Raw genomic sequence first — 23,016 nt, forward strand, 5'->3', positions numbered from 1 at the left:
CTCTCCTGATTGGCAACCTACCTGAAAATGTGTTTTCTGTTCATTTAAGAGCTCCAGAGACGGGGAGACCCGTTACTGAACAATCACTCTATAGCAGTGATTACTACCAGAATACAGAGCTTTAAACTTTTAATAAAAAAGTTTTTGTTTTAACCCCAAAAAATCCCTTACCCTAACTTTAACTTGATCGTGATCTTTCCTCGATTACGCCACAATGCTTATTTTTGATGCATCTTTCACACTATCGCATGTACTGTATTTGCAGGACAATCTCACAATGGCCAGAGTTGACAATAAGGCCGTGAAGTACAACCAATCATTTGTGAAGACGAGGTTTAAGATATAAAATATTTATTCAGCAAAATTTTGGTTTCTGAGCGGTTTGGAGGAATAGGATTCGCCTTATTTGTTTAGCATATGAAAAAAAGAATTGACTGTCATTTATGGATTGAATATCATGCAGCTTTACCCTTTTCTTGCATGTCAAAAAAAACATAATAAAACATAACATAAAGCAACATACATTACTTGAGTACAGTGGCTGCATCCCTGTACAAATTACATCGAGCTTCAGATAGATGAATCCGTCACTGTCGGTTGGAACCCTTGTACGTCCAAAACTGTTCTTTTATTTATATTTTTTTCCATGCTTGAGCTTGGAGATCTGCTATTTTCACTACTTTTGTGTGACACTCTTGTAGGATGTAGTAGGGCATTCATTTATGAATAAAAAAAACATAAAAAAGCTGAAATATGGAGATACAAGGTTTCTGACTGACAGCAGTGATTTGAGATTTGTTGGGGAAACAAAGGATTTTTGGTGTACAAATGAGTGCATGTATTACGACATCATAGAATTCATGGGTCTCCTTTTGTACTAATGTGCAAATAGTCAAACATTTACTAATTTACTCTCATGTGTAAAAGTGGCTGCATCGAAGCATAATACAAGTTCATAGTTCGGCTGAAGTACAAGTAAATTCCTCTGTTCATTTATCCATTTGTAACTCTGAGCGTGTCCATGTGGTTACATTTTGTACACTATCAGAGTTAAATGAACACTGAGGATTCGACAGCATAAGGATGAGCAAATGTAATGAAAGTCTTGGATTATGAGGTGTATCCTAATAGTGATGTGCAGTCCAAAAGCCCTACAGAGCAAAGAGCTCTACTTGGGGAAGACAGTGACCACATCGTAGCCCTCAGGTGGAGTCATTCGCTCGCGTGCGTGCTTCTCACAATATATCTGGTCCTCCACAAAGAAATGTCCCTTTTGTTTTAGGTTGATCTCGCAGTCTGTGCAGGAGTAGCATTCAGGGTGACGGAAGTTGTCTCGCAACTTGACGATCATCCCCCTGTTTGACAAATATATCACATCACTGTCCATTCACAGTTTTACATTTCAAACTTCACCAAATCATTACTCTGAGTGTAAAACTAGTCCCTTAAAAAGTATATATTTTTTAATGCGATCAGAATTAAACTGAGGATTTTGCTATGTAGTTTTTGCAGACCCTAACTTATTAACTGTGTTTGAATACAACGTTTCCCTTTAATAGAGGCTATAGAATAGGCTATATAACTTCTGTCAATCATGTCACTGTTCTGTCAATCACTCTGTAGTCTACACAGTGTCATCATGCAGCTTTCTGCCAAGACAATTCTTTATAGTGCAGCCTTTTAATTTTAATTAACAAACAAACCCTGTCAGAAAATTAACATTCCAATTTTCATTCCAAAAGAAATTACACCATTTATATAATTGAAGTCATTGTATTAGCTAAATCATCTATATGGAGAAAAAGAGAATACCTCACATACTGTATATGCCATATCCCAACAACACTATAACTTTGTTTGCTCCACCAAGGGCAAAAGAGGAATATTTTTCATAATAACTGCGGTCAATAGAAAGCATGTAAATTAAAGATGCATGCAATCCAGAAATAAAACCTATTTTAAGCACTATAATATGATAGAGTATGTAAATACAATATAACTAGCACATCTGCAGTGGTTGGAGGTGGTCTCTCTACTTATCTATTGATAAATCTAGACACTGGTGTCAGATAGGACACCTACTGGTTGACAAGTAGCCATGCTTGAAGCTCATAAGATTAATACCGCTGCACAAGCAGGGATTGCCTATTGGTTGAGTAGTAGATGTTTGGTCTACCACACGGGAGACCCGTGTTGGAATCTCAGTGTTGATGTAACAATTACAGAAACAAACATCCACTCACTAAAAACTGTGCTGGGGTCAGAATCCACAAAGAAGAATATAGTCCGCACACTAGGTCATGCTCCAAAGCTTAAACATTTATTTTGGTTCCTTTTTACACCATTGGACAATGGTGTAAAAAGACCCCAACATTTTTTGGGGAGCTTTGGAGCATGACCCAGTGTGCAGACTTTATTCTTCTTAATGTAACAATTACCTCTCAGCAGAGGACGTAAAACACGATTGCATTTAATTTATGCTTCAAAGTCCAAAGAGTCACTGTGACAATGTGATTCAAAAGCTTACTTTCCAAAGTGTCTTTATACCCTACTGACTCTTAGTCAGTAGGCCTTTATAGGAATTAAAATACGACTGACACATAATAAAATATAAAATAAGATAAATAATGTAATTAAAATGTTTGGAATTAATCCATCTAAAGTAAGGACAAAATATTACAGACATTCTGTTTAATAATAATAATAATAATTATTATTATTAATAATAATAATAATAATAATAATAAGTTCAAAGTTCTATATAGAGGATAAAGCGGCTGTTGTTTCTCTGCTTCTTCCTGCAGAGAGGCTAATACTGTTATGCCTTGTGTAAGCATAATAGACAAGTCTTTGTGAGACAACGTTCTTTCAAAGTCACGCATTAGGCTAGTCAAAACACCCTAAAGACATCCCTTAAGTCTTAACACCTCCTAAACAAAGAGTTAACAACCCCTCAATTACATACTTATGGCAAGCATGCAGTCAGCTTGCCAACATCAGCCAATTACACTGTCAGAAACTTTATCCCGTGCTGTTCCTTGAAAGAATAAGATCAACCACAAGGTGGAGACAAAGAACAAAGGAAACCACAATCCTTTTTTTTTTTTTGGAAACCACAATCCTTCTAGGATCTTGTGTTCTGTGTTACATCACAATGTTTTGTCACCATTTGGCAACCTTCCTGGTGTAGAGAGACTGTGCAACATTGACACCAGTCAGTCATCACTTCTGAACCTTTTGAAGGAAGAGTGATATGCTGATGCTGATCTACAGCAGGGGTTTTCAAACTTTAATCACAGACCCCCAAATTGACTTTCATTAGGCCATGGACCCCCATTTCAAATCACTGTCCTATAGATATATGAAAATATGTTCCCCCCCCCCCCCATAGATATTGAAACATATTGGCATAATAGTCACAATTTATTTTGTATATTATATTGTATATTTCCAAGTGACTTATAAATTGTGAACTATGGTGACAGAGGTTAATTTGGCTGGGGACCCCTGGAGCCCCCTCAAGGAACCATGGGGGTCCCCGAAACCCATTTAGAATAACACTGATCTACAGTATGCTGTCTCAGTTACAGGCGGGCTTTTAGAAAATGACCAATGACTCTTCCACACACACACTCTAGCAAATAAATTATATACAAATACTTAGAGAAATACTTACACAATCCCTGATCCACATTTGTCACATATGGGTAATTTATCTGCATTTCCAAGTGATGCTCCTACTTTTGATGTGGGTGCCCTGACGCTCCTGAACCCTGATGGTTTCTCAGGGTCACCTACAAAAATGAGAGTGGAGACAGATGAGCACAGACACTCCCATTTTTTGTTCAATATTTTCTTGCCAACAACCGTTGATGTTCTATGCATTACATAGACATGAGTGCAATATACCCCCACACTTTCTCATTTTAAAAATCCTGTTCTGTTCCCGACAGTATGCAAAGAGAGACATCAAACAGAGGGCGGGAAGTATAATGCTATTTCTTAACCACTTGAACCCTAGGGACCCTATTTTCTGGGCATGTCATAACAGGTGAACATTAGGCAAAAATATGCCTTTTAAAAATAAGCCTTTATTGACAATGACAGTGGAGAGAGACAGGACACAGTGGAGAGAGTAGGGGATGACATTCAGCAAATGGTCCGGTCAGCCAGGAACCAAACCGGGGTCAAAGCATTTGCACCCATGAGGTATGCGCCCTAACCATTCGGCTATCAGGTCGCCCAAGATCGGCTATTTTCAGCAGAGATTTGGTGTAGAGGGAAAGAAGTAATGGGCCAATGATAGACCCCCGGGGGACCCCGGTCAACAAAGTATGCAGGGTTTAAGTGGTTAAAATGACTGGTAGCTGTGTATCCATGGGTCCCTGAACTCATTATCGGGGAATCTGTATGTGATGATAATCTGGGATTCCTACCTGTCTCAAGAATCTCCTGAAGTACTTTGAAGGAGGCCGACTGTCGAGGAGGCTCGTCAGACTCCTGGTTCTCCTGCAGCATTTTGTACACCTCAGAATCTTCTGTGACTGGCGGCCGTTTACCTGGCTTTGATGGATCTGGTCTACAGAACAAAAGGGGATACGCAGTAAAATTCAGTGTGTTAATTTAACTCTCAAATAATTTCAGAGTTAACTTAACGCAAGATATTGCTGTGTGTTTTAGTTTGACTATGGAGCTCATAGTACATAACTATAGCAGACCACCCTTAGCGTAAACAGTAACCAGCCTAATCTATTAATATTCAGTGCCACTGGACGTCTAAAACGTCCGTTGTAATAAGCCCTGTGCCACTGGACGTCTAAAACGTAAAAATAAATAAAAAATGTTCAGAACCCAAGATATTCACTTCTTGTTTAACTTCTTACTGAAAAAGGCTGTATCTCGGCTCCTAAGCACTTTTTTTTTACAATGAATTTTGGCTGTGGCACTGAATGGCACTTTTTTTACAATGAATTTTGGCCAGTGGCACTGAATGAGTTAATTCAAATGAACATACTAGATAAATGGAGTTGTCGTATTTACTGAAAATCTAGTTAGTCTAAGAGAAAGCTCCATGTATTTCCTGGTTGAGAAAAAGGTGTGGGCCCAACTTACACATTGCTGGGTTCAGTAGCAGCAGCAGCAGCAGCAGCAGTAATGGTTTTAACATCATCCACAGCTGAGTTGAAGTTTTTAATGTTCTCTGAGGAGTAGAGACCAGCAGGATTGTTGTACTGATTGGTCACCACCGTGGACCCAAAGGCAGCGAATGGCAGAGCACTCCGGTTGTGAGCGGAACCTATTTGTTTAATCTCCTGTCAATTGCACATTAAATTGTGTTAATAGAGCTTTTTGCATGTAAAGAAAGACAAGAGACTTGCACAACATGCACACTCATGTCAAAGGAAGTTAATGCAACAGTACAGACAGAAGCTTTCAGACAAAGACTTTTTTTTCACAGCCAATGAACTTGGGACTTGGGACTTGACAATGTCTGGAGGATAAATGGAGCATGTCAACTGAAACTACACAACTTCTGCTGTGTTATGGCTGCACAAGCACTGCAGCTTGTGGTCTTTAGAAAAGGAAATCTGGAACACCTCTAAACCTAAAACTGTATTGTATTCATATGGTTCTTTGTCTGAAAACAAACTCTAGCCTCAATTTAAATACATACAACCAAACTTGTGGATGACACAATGTATGACTATGGATTCAGCCTTGAACTTAAAGCTAACCAACTACGTAATATGGACCTCAAAGACACAAGAGTCATGCGCCTGGCATTTCATCAAAGTGAACACATAAATACCTCCAAACCTAGCTCATGCTTCACAGTGGGAACACGGAAATGCCTCCAAATATAGCTCATGCTTCAAGCATCCAACATTTATATTTTAGAATAACCTAGTCTCCTCGCTAGTAGCAAGGGACTGGAGCTACTGTAGATAGACATCTTTTGTTTACCAAAAGTAGGTAAAGTACAGTACAACATGAACAGTGAAAGGACATCCAGGTGGAAACAGACAAGTGCTTGAAACAGTCATACATTATGTGTGAGCAAAACGCATTACAATGGTGAGCTGTGAAAGCCACACAGAATTGGACACACCACACATTTCCTACATGTATTCACACTTTGGCCTCTATTTTCCACTCAGCGGGCAGGAACTGAGTCTTGCGTCAGAGCTTGGCTGATAAAGTACCGTCTCCTAGGAACTCGCCTGTTGGGAAGTAAACAATGACTTCATCGTCGGTACAGTAGTAGTAAAAAACCCCAAGCCTTTGTTGGCTTTGTGGGAACGTGCAGGCCTTCAGAAACTGCATGGCTACCTGGGCACATGACTTCCATGTTGACTCTCTAAATGACAGAGCTCAAGTAATTTTTTAAGACTAATGCCTTACAACATCTTTCATGTTGAGTCAGAAGACACACCTGTGGCTCTGTTGCAAGATTCATCTTGTACGGATTTGTCTTCCCTTCCTCGGATGAAAGCGGCGACCACAGTTTAGTCTCCGATCTGAAAGAAAGAAGAGAGCACACAGAATGCTTCAAGATGTGTAATGGATATGCTATCATCTTGGAAAAGCCTTTGACTGTGCTATAAATCACGTTCGATACTTTCTGAGTTAATGGGGAGTCATAAATTAGTCCTGATTTACCGTTTTGGAGAGATTTAAATTCAATGTGGTTGAAATTATTCGGTCACAGTGCAACTATTTTGGAGCAACTGTGCTCTCAAATGATGGTATCATCAAATGTAACCATGTTGAATTTGATGACCAGGGCCTCATAAGAGTATCATTTTGATACCCTTATGAATGCAACATAGTTCTTTGTAAGTGTCTATTTTGGCGAAGGGATGAGGCCCTTGTTTTGAATGCAACATAGTTCTTTGAAAGTGTCTATTTTAGCGAAGGGCTTCTCACTAATTTCACCCCTCAGTAGACTGTACTTGTTCTCCTAATTTCATGAACAAAAAAGTCCAAAGCCAAACAAACAAAAACATTCTGCTTACTTACATACTTCACTTATATTTATTCAAATTGCTTGAGATCACGACATGCAATAGCATTGCAGTGTGCCATACACATCGGTAATTGGAAAGTAAAGTAAAACCAAGGACAGTCTCGCCTTCCCAAAACATGAACGAACAAAACCACATCACTCCCTCAACAGCTGTACCGTAGCGATGCTGTCTCACATGACTCACTCCTCTACAGGCCTGAGGGCATACAGATCATCAGACAGGAGCAACATCCTACCTGTCTATAGAGAGGACCATTTCCTCTAAGCACTTCTTGATCTTGTTCTGTGCTTGCAGGTGTGTCATGAAGCCGGTAGACTCTCCATCAATAGCCAAGATGGTGTCTCCAATACTCAGGTCGGCCTGTGCAGCTTTGCTGCCTGGGGAGACCTAGAGGATGCAATCATATAGCATGTAATAATAGTCATCAGCATCAGTGAAATGTATGCCAACGGAAAGAAACACTGTCTCCATACGACCGATTAGTCATCAGTATATGTTTTATCTTTCTTAAAGGTGTAGTTCACCCAAAACATGACTTATTTTCAATCAATTACACACCCCATGAAGCCTTGAATTCATGGAGATTATTTGTCGCATTCCTAAACCAATAATTTGATGACCGGTCAGTAAGAGACTCAAGAGTCTTAGGAATGTGACAAAAACAATTCCATGAATTCAAGGCTTCATGGGGTGTGTAATTGATAGAAAATAAGTCATGTTTTGGGTGAACTACTCCTTTAGGTTATGACCTTTAAGGTCATATAGCTAGATGGTTGAGTTTATTTGTACTGGATTATTTATGGAGAACATGGGCATGCCAAACATTCTTTTGGTAATCTTTTGCTTTCTTTGAGATCGGACAGTGTAGACTGAGACGGGGACAGGAATTCAAGAGAGAGAGGCAAGACATGACAGGGGTTGGAATTGAACCCGCGACCCGGGTCCTCACGCCCACGTGGGAGTAAATGGTCTGTGGCTGAGACACCAGGCACCCCGGGGGCATGCAGACCTGGCAACCATTGTTATGTAGAGAGGTGTATTTGAGTCAGTGGCATGGGCTCAGACCTGTCTCAAGAGACACAATCTGTGATAAAAAGCTTGGAGCTATGAGGCTCCGGAATGGTGCTGGAATCCCTAATCACTTTTCCATGGGTGGAGCAGACTGAGTGACCACTGAAACAACATTTACAACCAGGACTATAGGAAGCAGACAGGGAGGAATGACAAAGTACAAAGTGTTTTAGTACTGTGTATCTTCAACCATTATCTACTGCTTACCATGCAGAACTGTATAAAAACTGTAAAACCTGTAAAGCTGTACTATGTTGCAATGGAGGAGCTGGACGCATTTTCTCAGATTAAAAGTCTTCTGTGGTGCTAAAACCCCAAAACAGATACTTCAAAAAACACAACATCCAAAGCTGTAGCACTCAGAGGACTGGGACAGTGACTCAGTTCACCTTTGTGTTTTGGTCAAACAGATCATAAATATGGGGCGGGGGGGGGTACCTTTGAATAGGACACATGAATGCAATGTTTATGAAGAACTATGAAGAATAATGTCATCCAAATCAGCCAAGTTTTATTTATTTGTAACACACACACACACACACACACACACACACACACACACACACACACACACACACACACACACACACACACACAGGTCCTCAACTGGAAACAAGCCCTGAGGTCTTATCTGGGTCATCCTTTTAACATTATTTTCTATAAATCTGTGCCACCGTGCCTTTTTTTTTGCCAAACTGTTAATAAAAGCATTCAATTCAATCAAAACCAAAACTACAGTAATCCCTCTGGGTTTGGCCAATTTAGATGAAAATGATCCTCATGTCAGCAGCACATTTCTCCACTATAGAGTGAAAGTTTGTGAAGTGAAAGTTTGTGAAGTGCAGTAGTGAAAGTTTATGAAGTGAGAAGGGAAACTGCAGATGTAACGCACAGCGCGCTAAACAACAGATTTACAAAGAGAAACTACTTAACATTCAACACTTACCCGCGAGATAGTTAGTGGTTGCTCGAAGTCCTTTCCACCGACCAGACGGAACCCCCAGGGTCCAGGACCCTGCATTACTACACGGACAGGCATGCTAGGCTACTAAACAATCTAGACCTTCTCAGTTATTCGTGTCGTGGAGATCAGATGAAGTTCAGTTCCTAGGACTTCCAACGGCAGACAGAGAGATGTGACATGAGCGCTTGTTACTGTTAGATGGTAGCAGCCCACTGTGCTTTGCAACTCAAGGGGAGGGAGACAGTGTTGCCAGGTTTTGCGAGAGAAACAAGCAACCATGTAAATGAAAACAAGCCCAAAAGAAGCGAGCCCTTCGCCCTTTCAACCTATTATGCACTGCAGTGGATATTTGAAAATAGCCGATCTACAAGCTCGCAACGCATTGTGAGCTTGTAGATCGGCTATAAAAAAACTAAAAAAAAAAATTAAGAAATTTAAAAAAATGTGGAATCTTTTTTGAAACATTTTAACAACCCAAATCTATCCCACTCCCTGGAATAAAATAATTTCAGATGGGGGTCCGCAGACGATAAATATTAATTTGGGGGTCCTTGACAAAAATGTTTGAGAAACACTGGTTTAAACAACACAACTACCAATATTTACAAGCAACTTCACAGAAAAACAAGCACAACGTTTGATTGATTGATTGAATACTTTATTAACAGTTTGCAAAAAAAAAGCACAGAAAGTATTCTATACAAAAGGGATGCTAAAAGGATTGAACCCAAGAAAGCACTATGGCTTGTTTCCATTGGGGTCCTGGGTATTCAATTCATCGAAATATTAAATGATAGACACTCACATATACAATACTATGCAAAAAAAAAACATAATATAAACGAGTAGTAATCAAAAAGAAAAATGTGTACAGTAAAGGGGGATGGTCGCTTATATTAAGCGGACATGGCAACCCTGGGAGGGAGGTGGGGCCGCTGGGCGGTGCCTAGTGGTTAAAAGTTGGACGAATAGCTTCAGAAGGTTTCGCTGATAAGAGCGGCCGCCTAATGTTTGTTTTAGGGATTCGGGCCCTTGCCATTACGTCATCGTATTATATGCAAGCTTACCATTTATGGTAGAGCCAAATCCTCCCAGGATGTGGAGTGTGGAATGTGTGCCGCTCCCAAAGAGCCGAATTCCTGCCCTGTGCTCTGCTGCCACAGGAGGAGCGCTGGTGGAAGTGGAGAAAAACGGGGCACTCGGAAATAGCAGATCTACAAGCTCATAGCGCTTCGCGGGCGGGACGCGTTGCGAGCTTGTAGATCGGCTGTTTTCGGCGCGCGACGCCGTCGTACCGACGACACATAAACCAGGCTTTATACAGTCTGAATTATGTTTTATGTAGTGGTGGAAAAAGTAGTTCAAATTTTTTACTTAAGTAAAAGTATTAATACCACAAGGTAGAAATACTCTTACATAAACGTTCGGTATAAAAACTTGAGTAAAACTACAAAAGTGTTGGTATCAAAATATACTTAAAGTACCAAAAGTAAAATTATTCAGAATATCCCATTTCAAGCTTTCAAAATGTATAAAACATCTTTTAAAAATAGCAGATCTACAAGCTCAAAACACATCGCGATGCAACGTGTTGTGAGCTTGAAATATATGTAGAGCATAAGTGGTTAATGTATGTTTAGTAATAAAAATCTAAATCTAAAAAGTAACTTGTAAAGTTTTCAAATAATTGCAGTGGAGTAAAAGTACAATATTATCCTCAGAGATGTAGTGGAGTAGAAGTAAAAGTATTAAAATAAATAAACCAGGCTTTTATGCAGTCTGAATTTTGTTTTATATGATACTGAAATAAATAAATGTGTGTGAATGTGAATACATTTGAACCAGAGACTTGCAAAACAAGACTTTTGTCTATACTGTACACATACACTTCTAGAGGACATTGGGGTCACTCTAGGTGACACTTACTTGAATTCAAACCAAGCATTTACTTTTCACTGAATTTTCACACCAGAAGGCAAAAAGGCTTGAAACCTAACTCAGACACGTTCTCTCTCGTCTTGTTTTCATCAGAGTGCATTCATTCACAATAGCCCCCCCCGGGCTATGTGCTCCAAATAACAGGTTTACAAGATAAAATAATGCCAAAGGCATCTTTCTACCTGTGAGTCTTCTTGGCCTATTTATGCAGTTAAACAGTAACCACCATGATCACATTGTACCGTTACATGTGGAATGCAGGGCGGATATTTGTGAGACAAATGCAATAGGTCCTCTCCAGTGTCTTCAGGTCAAGGACCCCCAAAAGTGATATGTGTATTATACTGTGTGCCATGCCCCCATAAGACATTTTGTGTTCGATTTCTAGCTTGGGAAATAATATAGTGAAATTAAACGTCCTCATTTTTCTGGGCAGTCGGGACCCCCTGGAACCTCCTCAAGGACCGCTGGGGATGCCCGGACTAGATACCCACTTTGAGAATCACTGGATTAGTACAAATACATGTCGGTTCAAATAGATAGGATACTGACATGCCAGTTGACTCTGAAACATGCACATACATAGTAACTATTGATTTATAATAACTGAATACATCCCTATGCTGTTTAGAGCTACCCACTGTACCCTTTAGACTAGAAATCAAGACAGTTAACTTCAAATTGTTTATATGGTTTATTAAATATTGCATAATACCGAAATCACAGCAGTGTAGGCCTATAGCATCATCTTCATTTTAATATTGTCAATGTAACAGCACTGCAAATTGAAGCAAACTAACCAGAACCTGTTGCAGGTTGTGCATCTCGGCAAACTAAACAACACATTCTTATGATTATTAATCATTTATTCGAAGCATTGTGTCACACTTTAGATACTTGCACAGTAACTGACAAGTTCTTAGTAAATGGTTCTCCCAATCACATAGACTAGGACTATGGGAAAACAATCATAATATTAAATATGTCATGGATACATTTCAGTGATAAACAAACAAACAAACAAAAAAGTAAATGAAAATGAGGCACAATTTTGCATCTGACATAAGGCATTACGTTTCTCACAGGTGGCAGTGTAATGGTGTATAACATCACATCACACTCCCTGTGCTCAATAACTCTTCACTCTGTGCTTTGCCAAAATCCTTCAGGTAAATAAACTGGTGCAACTGATAGAGAGCTCATTTTGACTTTTCCATCACTTGCAATCTGTTCTTTATTTTACATATTTACAATCCTTATTGTGCCATGCTGCTCAATGGTTTGCATGTTCATTCAAGATCAAAGTTAGATATAATATTTTACATATTATGTATACACTCCTCCAACATTCAGAAATTCATACATTCACACATCCGGTGATGTTTTAGGCCGCACATTGTCCTATCAACTTTCTACAGTGATTTCTTAAGCCTGATTTTTACTTAGTTGTGTGCCGGTGTCTTACATCGAAAATAATAACACGTTGCTTACAAGGCACAAAACCAAGTATAAATCAGGCATTAGGGTTTTGGATGTAACAAAATTAGTGAGTCTATCATAAAGTCTATCTGAGATGGAGTACACCTCTCTGCAAATTGCATGTGGATCTTTAGACTACCTTTGTTCTAGAAAATAAAAAGAGTAAAAAGGTATAAGTACAAGCATTACTGATGATAGCCTACAGTTCATACAGAGTCCGCCATCGGAAGCCATGTTTACAAAAATCTTTTTGTTTATGTCTATGCCATGGGAGTATTGATTTCATTTACAGAGATGAAAAAGCATCATACCTCTGTTGTGTGACAAAAAGCCTGATAAGACATATCAGTCAAACCCAGCAATGTATTAGTGTTTATATCTTCTAGAGATCTAAAAAGTACTATCTCCAGCCAACTGAGAGAGAGAAATACAGAACTGTCATATAGAAGATTAATAACCTGTCTATGTTGCTGCCACGTACAGTTTTCAACCATATTCCAACCAGGTTAATATTTCACATTCACATGGCAGAAGTAAAAATGTGTTATTATGTTAGCTTGAATATATTCATTTTGAATAAATCATGTTACAAGTTTTGTATCATATGGCAATCTATGAATTATATGAATCTGTATGGTTATATAGGCTGACAATCTGTGTGACGTGTTTCAAGCATCTGTTCGTTATGGTATGGATAAGGTAATTGATTTGTCTAAACAGACCTGGGCCATGTAGTTTTTACAAACTACCAACATTGACTTACTGTAGCATTTAATAATAATAATAATTTAAAAAATAGATATATTGATTTTAAGCTACACCACATAGTCAATGTTTACCACATCAGGACAATTCAGACAGTGACAGGTAAGCTGTCACTCACAAAAAGTCAAATCATTTGACTTTCACATACATTCCTGTGGTTGTTATTGTCATATGTGGGGACCCCCCCTCCGCCCTCATCCATCTGGTACTCCACGCAGGATAAAATGAATGCTAAAGAATCCCTGCATGTACTATGTGACCCTGTTCTGCTTGGGATTGATTGCATTCTGATTGAGTACAACACGGTGGATGATAACAACGATGAGGAATTTGATAAGAACAAAGGGACGAGAGCTCCATGACTTAAGGTATCACCCTCCGATCTGCATTTGTAGAGGATCTATTCCACCATATGGTGCCTGTCATGGGATCTGATGATGCTTGAGATGGGGGAGCTCTGTTCTCAAAGGAAGACTGATCTGGCGCTTTGATATGGGAGTTCAAAACAATCTTCCCTGAGGGACCTGTTGCTGCCCAAGGACCAAACTATTAAACTTATGATGTCTGTTATTTGTCTGCTAGGCTTACAGCACAAATACTGAGGCAATGGTTGATGCTGTTTCATGCTCTGAATTGATCTGTTGATATCTAGCCTTTTATAGTGCATGCTGTACTGATGTTGACTAATAATACCTTATGAGTTCATTCCAATAACTGTATAACCTAAGTTGTACACAATACATATGAAAATATTTAGCCATATCAGTTAGGCCTCTGAAACGGTTTCTGTACACATTTACATGGCTGGAACATACAATGTTGAGAGGAAGCGCATGGTTAAAATGTCAATGTGCCCTTAAAAATCAGTATGATTATACACTAAACAGCCTGGCGGCTTTCACTTAAAAGACATAACTGTTTTTGTTTCATGATTGATTAATCTACAATTATCTTGCAAAGGGGAATCTCCCAAAATGTCCAAACAGGAAGTTAAGTGCTACCACGCCTGTCCTGTGGTTATGCTGGAGCCAGGCTAGCCTAGGCAGCTGTCTACCATCAGCTACCTTACAGTCATCAACCGTGACCACACAGCTTATATTACCTCTAGTTTTAAGGACGAGGTATGACATTTTAACATGTGAGATATACATGTTAGCTTAAACATGACATATATGATGTTCTTTTTTTAATTAGGCTACAAAAGATGTGTTCGTCTGCCTTCAGAGGTATTTACTTTGTTCCGGCAAGGGACGTTTAATTTATACTCTGTTGTCCGATGGTGTTGCGCGCCGAAAATGGCCAATATACAAGCTCACACTGAGCTTATAGATCGTCTATTTTCGGTGCACAACACAGTTGTACGACAAAGTATAAATCAGGCTTAATACAGTGAGCGTGTCTCAATTTTGTGTTTTGTGATACTGACAGAAATAAAACACAAAGCTAAAGGTGTATATACTATATACATTTGAACCTTAAGGATTTCTGTCATACACTAGAATTATTGCAAAGGTTTTAAATGGAAAACGAAAGCAATACTGAACTGGCAGCCGAAGCTTTTGGACTGCATCAAGTAATGAATTCTCTCATAAGGAATGAGCCAATACTGACAATAGAGTTCTTCAAAAATGCATAAACGGATAAATACTTTTCAATGTATTGTGAATTTTCACACGATAAGGCAACCCCCCCCCCAAAAAAAAACAAACAAAACAAAAAACAAAATAAAACAAAAACAAAAAACAGGGAGCTCAAAATATTCTTTAACTTCAGAGACTTGCAAAACAAGTCTTAATGTACATACAGTACATTTACTTCTGGAGGACATTGGGGTCACTCTTGGTGCCACTTTCTGAAATTCAAACATGTATGGCCTGTTGGACTGCACGGTACATAGGTATGTCCACTGAAACGTTACAACTTATTGGGTATCCTTTGGAAGAAAAAAGTATCCGTCCTCTAAGCGGCATATCATACTGTACATTAAATGTAGTTTTCTGTCTGCATGTGTAGCTGATAGTGAAAAACACCCCTGGTCCTTGAAGGTAGCTGATGACAAAGAGCTGCCATCCCACATGACATCAACACATTGGCAATTTTCAGACTGGCAGCCCAAATCCAATTTTTTGGCCTATCTAGACTGGAATCAGATTGTTTTTAATCATGTCTGAACAGCAAACAACACATGGAAACTGATTTATGAAAATCAGATTTGAACCAGGTGGTCTGAAATGTCATTCAAATCACTTAAAGATATGTCTCAGTCTGGATACTCAAGTCTTTTTTATATCGGATGAGGGTGTCAGCCGCCAAAAATAGCCGATCTACAATCTCAGAGCGTGTCACGAATTACGATAAATCAGCTATTTTAGGCGGTATAAGTTAAGCATAACTCAAGACTATGTCATTACTACAGCAACCAATGCAGATGGACCTACGCAAAACTGATCGGATCACTTGCAAATGACAGTGTGGACAAGTCAGTCCTAAAGATCATACTTGAGAAACCGGAATCAGATTTGCCTGCAGTCTGAACAAAGCCTTCGAGTACCCAAAATCCAGCTCAGGTTAGAAGATCCACTCTTTCATCCATATTTTGCTTAGCTGCTGCTCCCCGCACCATTACGTGCTACGTAAACACTTGTGTACAAAGTAAATGACACTGACAAAAATTAGGCTATAATACTAGTATGTACAATGGTGGTGAGCGACATTTTCGAAGAGTGATTTTGACTTAGAAATGACACTTGTGGTCAAGGTATACACCATACTGAGGTTTGGGTAGTGAGTCAACAGCTGTTCTCTATCTTCGCCTCATGCACTTTGAACATACCACACACCAAACTGATCACCTACCCAGACAAATGGATTCACCTGGCTAAATGACAACACTAACCAACGGCCATGCGCAATAGTAATGACTTCCCACACTCCACATCCACCCCAAGTGTTAGAACCATGATTAAAAATCTTTAGAGTTCTTTACAAGTTCACCTCCTTCACGTAGTTTCCTGGGAACGTCCCAAACAGTTTTGTCCTCTTTGAGGTACCTAGAGAAAAAACAAAAATGGAAATATGTAAGACTATTGTCCTTACAGAAAAACACACAAAAAGTCAACAAACACATCTGCTTTTACACATTTGGTGTTGTGGTTAAAATGATCGCCTGTGAGGTCACACATGCCCATGCTGACTGGGTTGGAGTCCCTCTGAACATTTCCCCCTGTGACCCCTCTACACTAATGGTACGTTCAGCTCGACCCTGTCAACTCGTAAAATCAGAAATTTCTGAAATTAACACCAGGAAGTTGCACTTGAATGGCTTAAGAAAGTCATAAATACCAGGGTAAACTTGGTCCATGATTCACGCGGTGGACAACTGTTAAACAAAGTGTCATGAAACACATATCTATAAAAGTTCCATTCCTCTGTGTGTAAATGATTATTAATAGTGAGCCTGCAAGTAACAAAAACAAACACCAGAGGTTATGCCTGTGCTTCCGCTATTCTCATCTTGCAGTGGGCAATGGGATTGGCCCAGCTTCTATTGTTCACATGATACATTAACCCAGGGGTCTTCAACATTTTTCAGGCCAAGGACCCCCTGATTGAGAGAGAGATGAAGCAGGGACCCCCACTACATTATTGTATAAAATTGTGTTGCAGATTAAATGTTTTCATAGATAGCTTCATAGACTTGTTTGACAGCACTGTCATCAGTGTATGTTGGATTCATGTTAATGTGTATGTTCAGACCTTTAACCACTTAAACCGTTACAACGCCTCACAGTGTGAAGCGTTGTGAGCTTGTAGATCTGCTATTTTTGGCTATTCTGAGTTCTCCTCAGAATAGGGATGCTAGAGTTCAAGTGGTTAATGTAAAAAATAAATCCTATCACACAAAGATTTGACAGCCCCTGTGTAGTAAATCTGAGGACCCCCCTAGGGGTCACGGACCCCCTGTTGAAGACGCCTGCATTAACCTGTTCCCGATGACCATCAGAATGCAAGCAGGTGGTAAATATGACTTGGTCATGTGACAATTCTCAGTCTTTACGAGTTGACGAGGACCAACAGAATGCACCATATGTCCCTTTCCCACTCTTAAAATAACACTGCTCCTTTTAACAACCATATCTCCACATATTTGTCCTCACTAATGCCTACAGGTGGCTGTGGATAGTTCAAGAATGTATCTGCTGATGACATCATTTGCAGGGATTTCAAGCTAATGGACACTAAGTCCTTACTCCTCATGGAATATTAGCATTTTAGCACGTTTGAAATCCCCACCGAACATCCTACTACTATAATTGAAATGACCTCCAAAAGTTTGTCCGAGGTAAAAGTACGTACGATCGCTACACTTGCCTCCAAACTTGCCACAGACTGTTGATCAGTGCTCCGGCTAATATTTAGGCTTCTTTCCCTGCCTTCAATGTACTTACATATTGTACAGTTAATATAAAACTACATTTTAACATTTTAGCCACAGCATCTTTCCTTCTTTTTGGCCGCAGCAGCTTTGTTTTGGCCACTAAGACCCCACCCTACTGCGCATCTCCATATATGGCCATATCAGTTGGATCACTGGTGCAACGTAGCTGTGATGTAGCTGATCAGGCCTAGATGTGAGGGCCGCAAAGCGGCCCAAACATCTAGTTACCTTAATTAGCAGATATAGTACTGTCCTATACTGAGCATGAGTGAGAACTGATATGGAGATGGTTGGAGAAATGGTTGGTGGAAAAAAAGTGTTCTTCTAATAAAGAAAAATTACAAAAAGGAGAGTGGAAACACCGCTCTCCTTTTACAAAACCATTTGAACTATATTTAATCTTCCCGGTGTCACCACTAAACATGCACATTGCACCCATGCAAGCCTCTCCTGTCACTCTGAGGAAACCCTATATGGATGGATGTGACACAGTGACTATGACTATATCTCTGAGGAATCCTATCCTTGGGGCCTACAGCACATACCAACAAACCAGCCGTCATCACACTTCTCCATGACGCTGACAAGATCTCCCTCCTGCAGCTCTAGCTCATCCTCATTCTGTGGCACGTAACTGTACAAGGCCTGAAAACTGGAGCAGAGCAGAACACAGGTTCTTCAGAAACATGATCACTATCGGGTTTGAGACACATGCAAGTAAAGTAGGAATGTATGAAATAAATAACAATAACAAAATAGAAACGGTTCTGCTATTATATACAAAATGTAGGTCCATATATCAGTGTCATTGGTGGACCACTAAACTATTGTAGCGAGGCTGTGTTACAATCACATTACAAAATACTTGTAAATAGATGTTTCCCACTATGTTAGCACAAATAATGTGACCTAAAATATCTGGCATCTTATTCCTTTGATTATAAGAAGATTTGTATTATTGTTATCATTAGATGGTATCCAGTAGATATACTCTGGCATTCTTGATTCAAAGGTGGTGTGTAAGTGATATTCTTTGTTCAAATAAATGTTAAATACCTCTATATTCTGATAGTAATCATTTCTAGTGTTTGTTCAGAGTGTTTGTTCAGTAATATAATAGGTGTCTCCCCATCTATCCATCTCTCTAGCAGTGAACAGAAATTTGATTTTCAGGTCAGGATACCAATTTTATCCAATCAGGAGAGAGAACTCATAGAGAAAGATAAACAAGTGAAAGTGGAAGTGATGAAACAAACAACAACAAAAGAGCAGAAAAAAGTGGATACAAAATAATTAGTGGGTTTCTCTGCCCTGGTTGGATAAAATTGGTATTCCAATCTGAAAATGTATTTTCTGTTTACTAAAGAGCTGGAGAGATGGGATACTCCTGATACTGAACAGACACTCTAGTCCACATCAATGACTACCATAGGAATATAGAGCTTTAACCTTTTAACAAAACACTTTTTATGGCGTGGCTCTCCAAGAGGCTAACTGTCTATGAGTGTGTGTGTGTGAGTGTGTGAGTGTGTGAGTGTGTGAGTGTGTGAGTGAGTGAGTGAGTGAGTGAGTGAGTGAGTGAGTGAGCGTGTGCGTGTGTGTGTGTGTGTGTGTGTGTGTGTGTGTGTGTGTGTGTGTGTGTGTGTGTGTGTGTGTGTATGTGTGTGTGTGTGTGTGTGTATGTGTGTATGTGTGTGTATGTGTGTGTGTGTGTGTGTGTGTGTGTGTGTGCAGAGCTAATTTCACAACCCGCTGGACTGATAATCGCCAAATTCCTTGTGAATACTGCCAGTAGGCCACAGAAGTACCGCCACAAAATAGTTTTCACATGTTTTGTACTTTTTTTTTAATACAGCATTTTAACTCAAATTGCATAATAGAAGTCAATGGGTTTTTTTGTTTTTGTTTTAAACAATAAAATATCACTTACACCACCTTTAACTCGAGACTCCTTACAAATATATGTACGCATAGTAATATCATTAGATATTAAAAATGTGTGTCCTACTGAATTGAGCCTTTGGGGTGGACATTATTAGCGGCATACAAATTATCGATAGGTCTGACTGGAAAGTTTCACTCACATTCCACAGCTGAGGCGGCTGGGCTCCGGGCTGCTGCTGTGGGACAGGGGTTGCTGGGAAATGATGAAAGATTGTTTACTGGGGTGGGAGGGCAGTCTGTGGACAGAGTCATGGCGGTATGACAGTGTGCTGCAGTACCTCACCGAGGTCTCTGCTATATTCATGATCTCATTACACACCGCCTCCTAGTGGTAGGCCGCCACAGAAAGACACACAACAGCCCGCAACCGGTCCAACCAGGCAGGCCGATTGAGAAAGAGATGAAGTTGTGGGATTAGGGTGTGAGGAGTTAGAGGTGGAAGGGTGGGGGGCAGACAGGAAGTAGGTCCAGTAAGTAGCAAGGCAGAAAAGGAAGTGATCCGTTAAAGGCCAGGAAAGCCAGAAGAGATGGTGTTGGAGCCCGGGGAGGAGGTGTAAGCATAGAAAAGCAAGACACCAGAGTGAGTGCAGGTACAGAAAATATGAAATATTAGTTAACGTTTTCATATATATCAAGAGTATGCAGCATTAACCCATTAAGACCTGAGAAGATTCTAGAAATGTCTTCTAAATCCTAAAAAAAAATTGAAAAAAAACCCCTCATTTTTTTCCCCTCGATTTTTCAAAAATAGCAGATCTACAAGTTCATAGCGTTCGGTTCGGTGCCGCGCTATGAGCTTGTATATCTGCTATTTTTGAATAGCCTAAAGAAATCTAAAGTGACACAGATGCGTTCCAGGTATCAATGGGTTAAGGCAAAGATGATAGAATTAGCATACAGAGACAGAAGTAAAGTAAATGTAAAAGCTCTGAAGTAAGTTAGACAATGGAATGGATCATTAGCAATGACAGGTTAAAGAGTTAACGAGATCATGAAGCCCATATCTTCTAATCTGTCCTACAACATAGGCCTATACAACATATTGGCCCATTGTGGAGCTACAAATCTAAATAGCGCCTTACCGCAAATGAGTTCGCATTGTTGTTGTCGTGGATGTCGAACAACATGACAGGGCTTCTGGAGGTCCGTCCTTGGTAGTCAGTGTCATTCTTCACCAGCTGGAACAGAGACGGAGAGAGAAAAACACTGGATTCAGTCTAAGGTTTTTGTCAAAGGAATATTGGCGTTTTGCCAGAGCTGAGTGGCATTTCCCTTGCATTTCCCTGTGGTGCAGCTCTCAAATGTACCACAGCTATTCAAACAATTAAAGCCAACACCTGAAACCTTTGCTGTCAAACTGTACTTTAAGTACAGTATACCTAGAAGAGAATGATCAAGTTAGTTAACCCACATCAACCGTCTCAAACATTAAGTATCACTTCTGCAACATGCAGCCACATGCGGAACTAATTTGACAACAAAATTATCTGATCGCGGATCTTCAAACTTTCCACACTTTATACTATGTGTGGAATGTGGAACCGACCTAAAAAAAAACATTGGCGCGTTAGTAGTGTCACACAACACCATGCAGGTAACTCACAGCCTTAGACAGTGTAAAAACTGGTTTCCTTATGATCTATTCATTACACACCCATCATTTTTATACTCCGGATACAAGGCAAAAATCAACTCCAGATTAATCCGACAGTTAGCCTGCACGACAGTGTGCTGCACAAAATGCTCTGACAAGCGGCCATTCAAAGGCACCATATTGGGCCCTGAAGCCCTTGTCCCAGTGTGAGCTTGAGATGCAACACCGCACACCATGCAGACAATACCTCTGCTGGGCTATTTCGCCAGCTGCCAGGGGCTTCGCGGCCGCTGCCCCCGTCTCTCTCTGTTCCGTCCCCCTCTGCCAGCTCCCTCTCCCCCTTCAGCCATCCCTCCAGCACCGGCCCCCCGCACGGGCTCGTGTTGCGGGACACGTGTGGGGAGGGAGGGGACAGCAGGAAGTCCTCGCCCGGCGGCGGGGTGAAGGTGAGGAAGGGGGTGGCCGAGCTGGGGCGGGGAGGGTACGGCGGCGGCAAGGGGGAGGCGGAGGGGGAGACCCCCGGGGAGTTGCAGTACGGGCTGCCGTGGGCGACGGGGGGCACGGGGCTGGCGGAGAGGGAGGGCGGCAGGTACTCGCCGCAGCGGTAGGACACGGTGGGCAGCGGGGGCAGAGGGGGGGTGGGGGCGGCAGGGGGGCTCGCTCCGCCCACGGTCAGTGAGATCCATTCGCTGGAGATGGCGTGCACCTGGGGGGACACGGACCGGCGCGGGGACCGGGGGAGGGGCATGGGGGACGTGGCCTGACGGTTACGGTACAGCTATCAGAGTGGCGTGGTCGCCCGGGGGAAAGAAGGCATGGCGGAGGAAAAGAAGGAGGAGGGGAAGAGGAAGACAGACAGGAAAGGTAAAGGAAAGGATGAAACAACTTAAGTATGACGTCAACCAAAAAATAAATATACATGTGGGAAAATGAAATGCCGGAGGCTTCATTTGTGAGCAGCACAGTGCTCGCCATACCTGAGGAGACGCGTTGGTGCTGCGCTGAGGCGACTGGCTGACGGGAGGGTCAGGATATTCCAGGCCATTTTTGACGCGGGGTCGTTTGTGCACTTCTATGTAGGTGACAGGGAAGATGCCTTGGCGATTGGTGCCGGAGATCTTGCCCTCGTACCAGTTCTCGTCAACTCTGCGAATCAACGTGATCCTTTCTCCCTGCGCACACAAATTAACACAAACACACGCACGCGTGCACAAATGCACGCACACACAGAGTAGTCAGCATGTGTGCACAACCTCAGGTGATAACAATAGTGTATGTAGGGCATCAAGGAGAAACCACATGCATCGTGTTTCAGCAACATAAATCAACGTTGCCTTTGTGTGTACAGTATGTGACTCTGTGGTGTCTGAAGGGTGGAAATGTAACATGAGGCAAGGTGTTACAGTAAAAATAGCATGCATGCTCAGCAACACTTCACTGGATGGATAAATCAGTAGCTTTGAATGAGAAAAATGGGGGGCTGGGGATTTGCTAAATGGCAATTCCTAACATTAATCTGTTTAATTTGCAATGACTGTGGTGTGTTTCAATTCCATTCCGTATGGTCAATTCCATACCTTTCTGAAGGACATTTCAACCACTGTGTCCCCAGTGAAGTTAAAGCGTGCCAAGGCTTCCCCGTACTCCAGAACCTGAACTGGGACACATTTCTTTGGGTGGGCCTTCTCTGTGGGGGGGAGGAGCTATGGACAAGTAAAACAGTGTGTGAGAGACCACCATTTGACCACATTCTCAGGCCGGCCATATTGCTCTTACTTCATACTCAGGCGAAGGG

At 41.0% G+C, this 23,016-nt stretch overlaps 2 protein-coding genes across 2 annotated transcripts in view; both read right to left on the reverse strand.

The window, feature by feature from the left end:
• Nucleotides 1-334: 334 nt before the first annotated feature.
• Nucleotides 335-9,248, reverse strand: pdlim1 (PDZ and LIM domain 1 (elfin)). The gene is made up of 7 exons (XM_080450090.1): nucleotides 9,046-9,248; nucleotides 7,264-7,415; nucleotides 6,434-6,518; nucleotides 5,113-5,312; nucleotides 4,437-4,579; nucleotides 3,677-3,794; nucleotides 335-1,355 (listed from the first exon to the last, which is right to left on the reverse strand). Exons 1-7 carry the CDS (start codon nucleotides 9,136-9,138, stop codon nucleotides 1,169-1,171), a joined length of 978 nt encoding a protein of 325 aa, XP_080306216.1. The 5' UTR covers nucleotides 9,139-9,248; the 3' UTR covers nucleotides 335-1,168.
• A 2,441-nt stretch (nucleotides 9,249-11,689) lies between these two features.
• The window catches only part of sorbs1 (sorbin and SH3 domain containing 1), a 44,194-nt gene continuing 32,867 nt past the window's right edge, over nucleotides 11,690-23,016 (reverse strand). The window contains exons 21-27 of the mRNA XM_080448624.1: nucleotides 22,799-22,924; nucleotides 22,199-22,393; nucleotides 21,469-21,999; nucleotides 20,710-20,805; nucleotides 19,768-19,952; nucleotides 18,229-18,335; nucleotides 11,690-16,295 (exon numbers count right to left, since the gene is read on the reverse strand). Coding sequence (XP_080304750.1) covers nucleotides 16,228-16,295; nucleotides 18,229-18,335; nucleotides 19,768-19,952; nucleotides 20,710-20,805; nucleotides 21,469-21,999; nucleotides 22,199-22,393; nucleotides 22,799-22,924 — 1,308 coding nt within the window. The 3' untranslated portion in view covers nucleotides 11,690-16,227. The remainder of the gene's footprint in view (nucleotides 16,296-18,228; nucleotides 18,336-19,767; nucleotides 19,953-20,709; nucleotides 20,806-21,468; nucleotides 22,000-22,198; nucleotides 22,394-22,798; nucleotides 22,925-23,016) is intronic.

This window comes from Gymnoscopelus braueri (assembly GCF_963280865.1).
Source record: "Gymnoscopelus braueri genome assembly, chromosome: 14".
Taxonomy (NCBI): domain Eukaryota; kingdom Metazoa; phylum Chordata; class Actinopteri; order Myctophiformes; family Myctophidae; genus Gymnoscopelus; species Gymnoscopelus braueri.

Coding starts and splice junctions, on each gene's coding strand:
- pdlim1 (XM_080450090.1), bottom strand. CDS start 9,138: ATGCCTGTCCGTGTAGTAATGCAGGGTCCTGGACCCTGGGGGTTCCGT. Junction 7,416..9,045: donor AACCACTAACTATCTCGCGG/GTAAGTGTTGAA, acceptor TGCATCCTCTAG/GTCTCCCCAGGCAGCAAAGC. Junction 1,356..3,676: donor AAATGTGGATCAGGGATTGT/GTAAGTATTTCT, acceptor TTTGTCAAACAG/GGGGATGATCGTCAAGTTGC.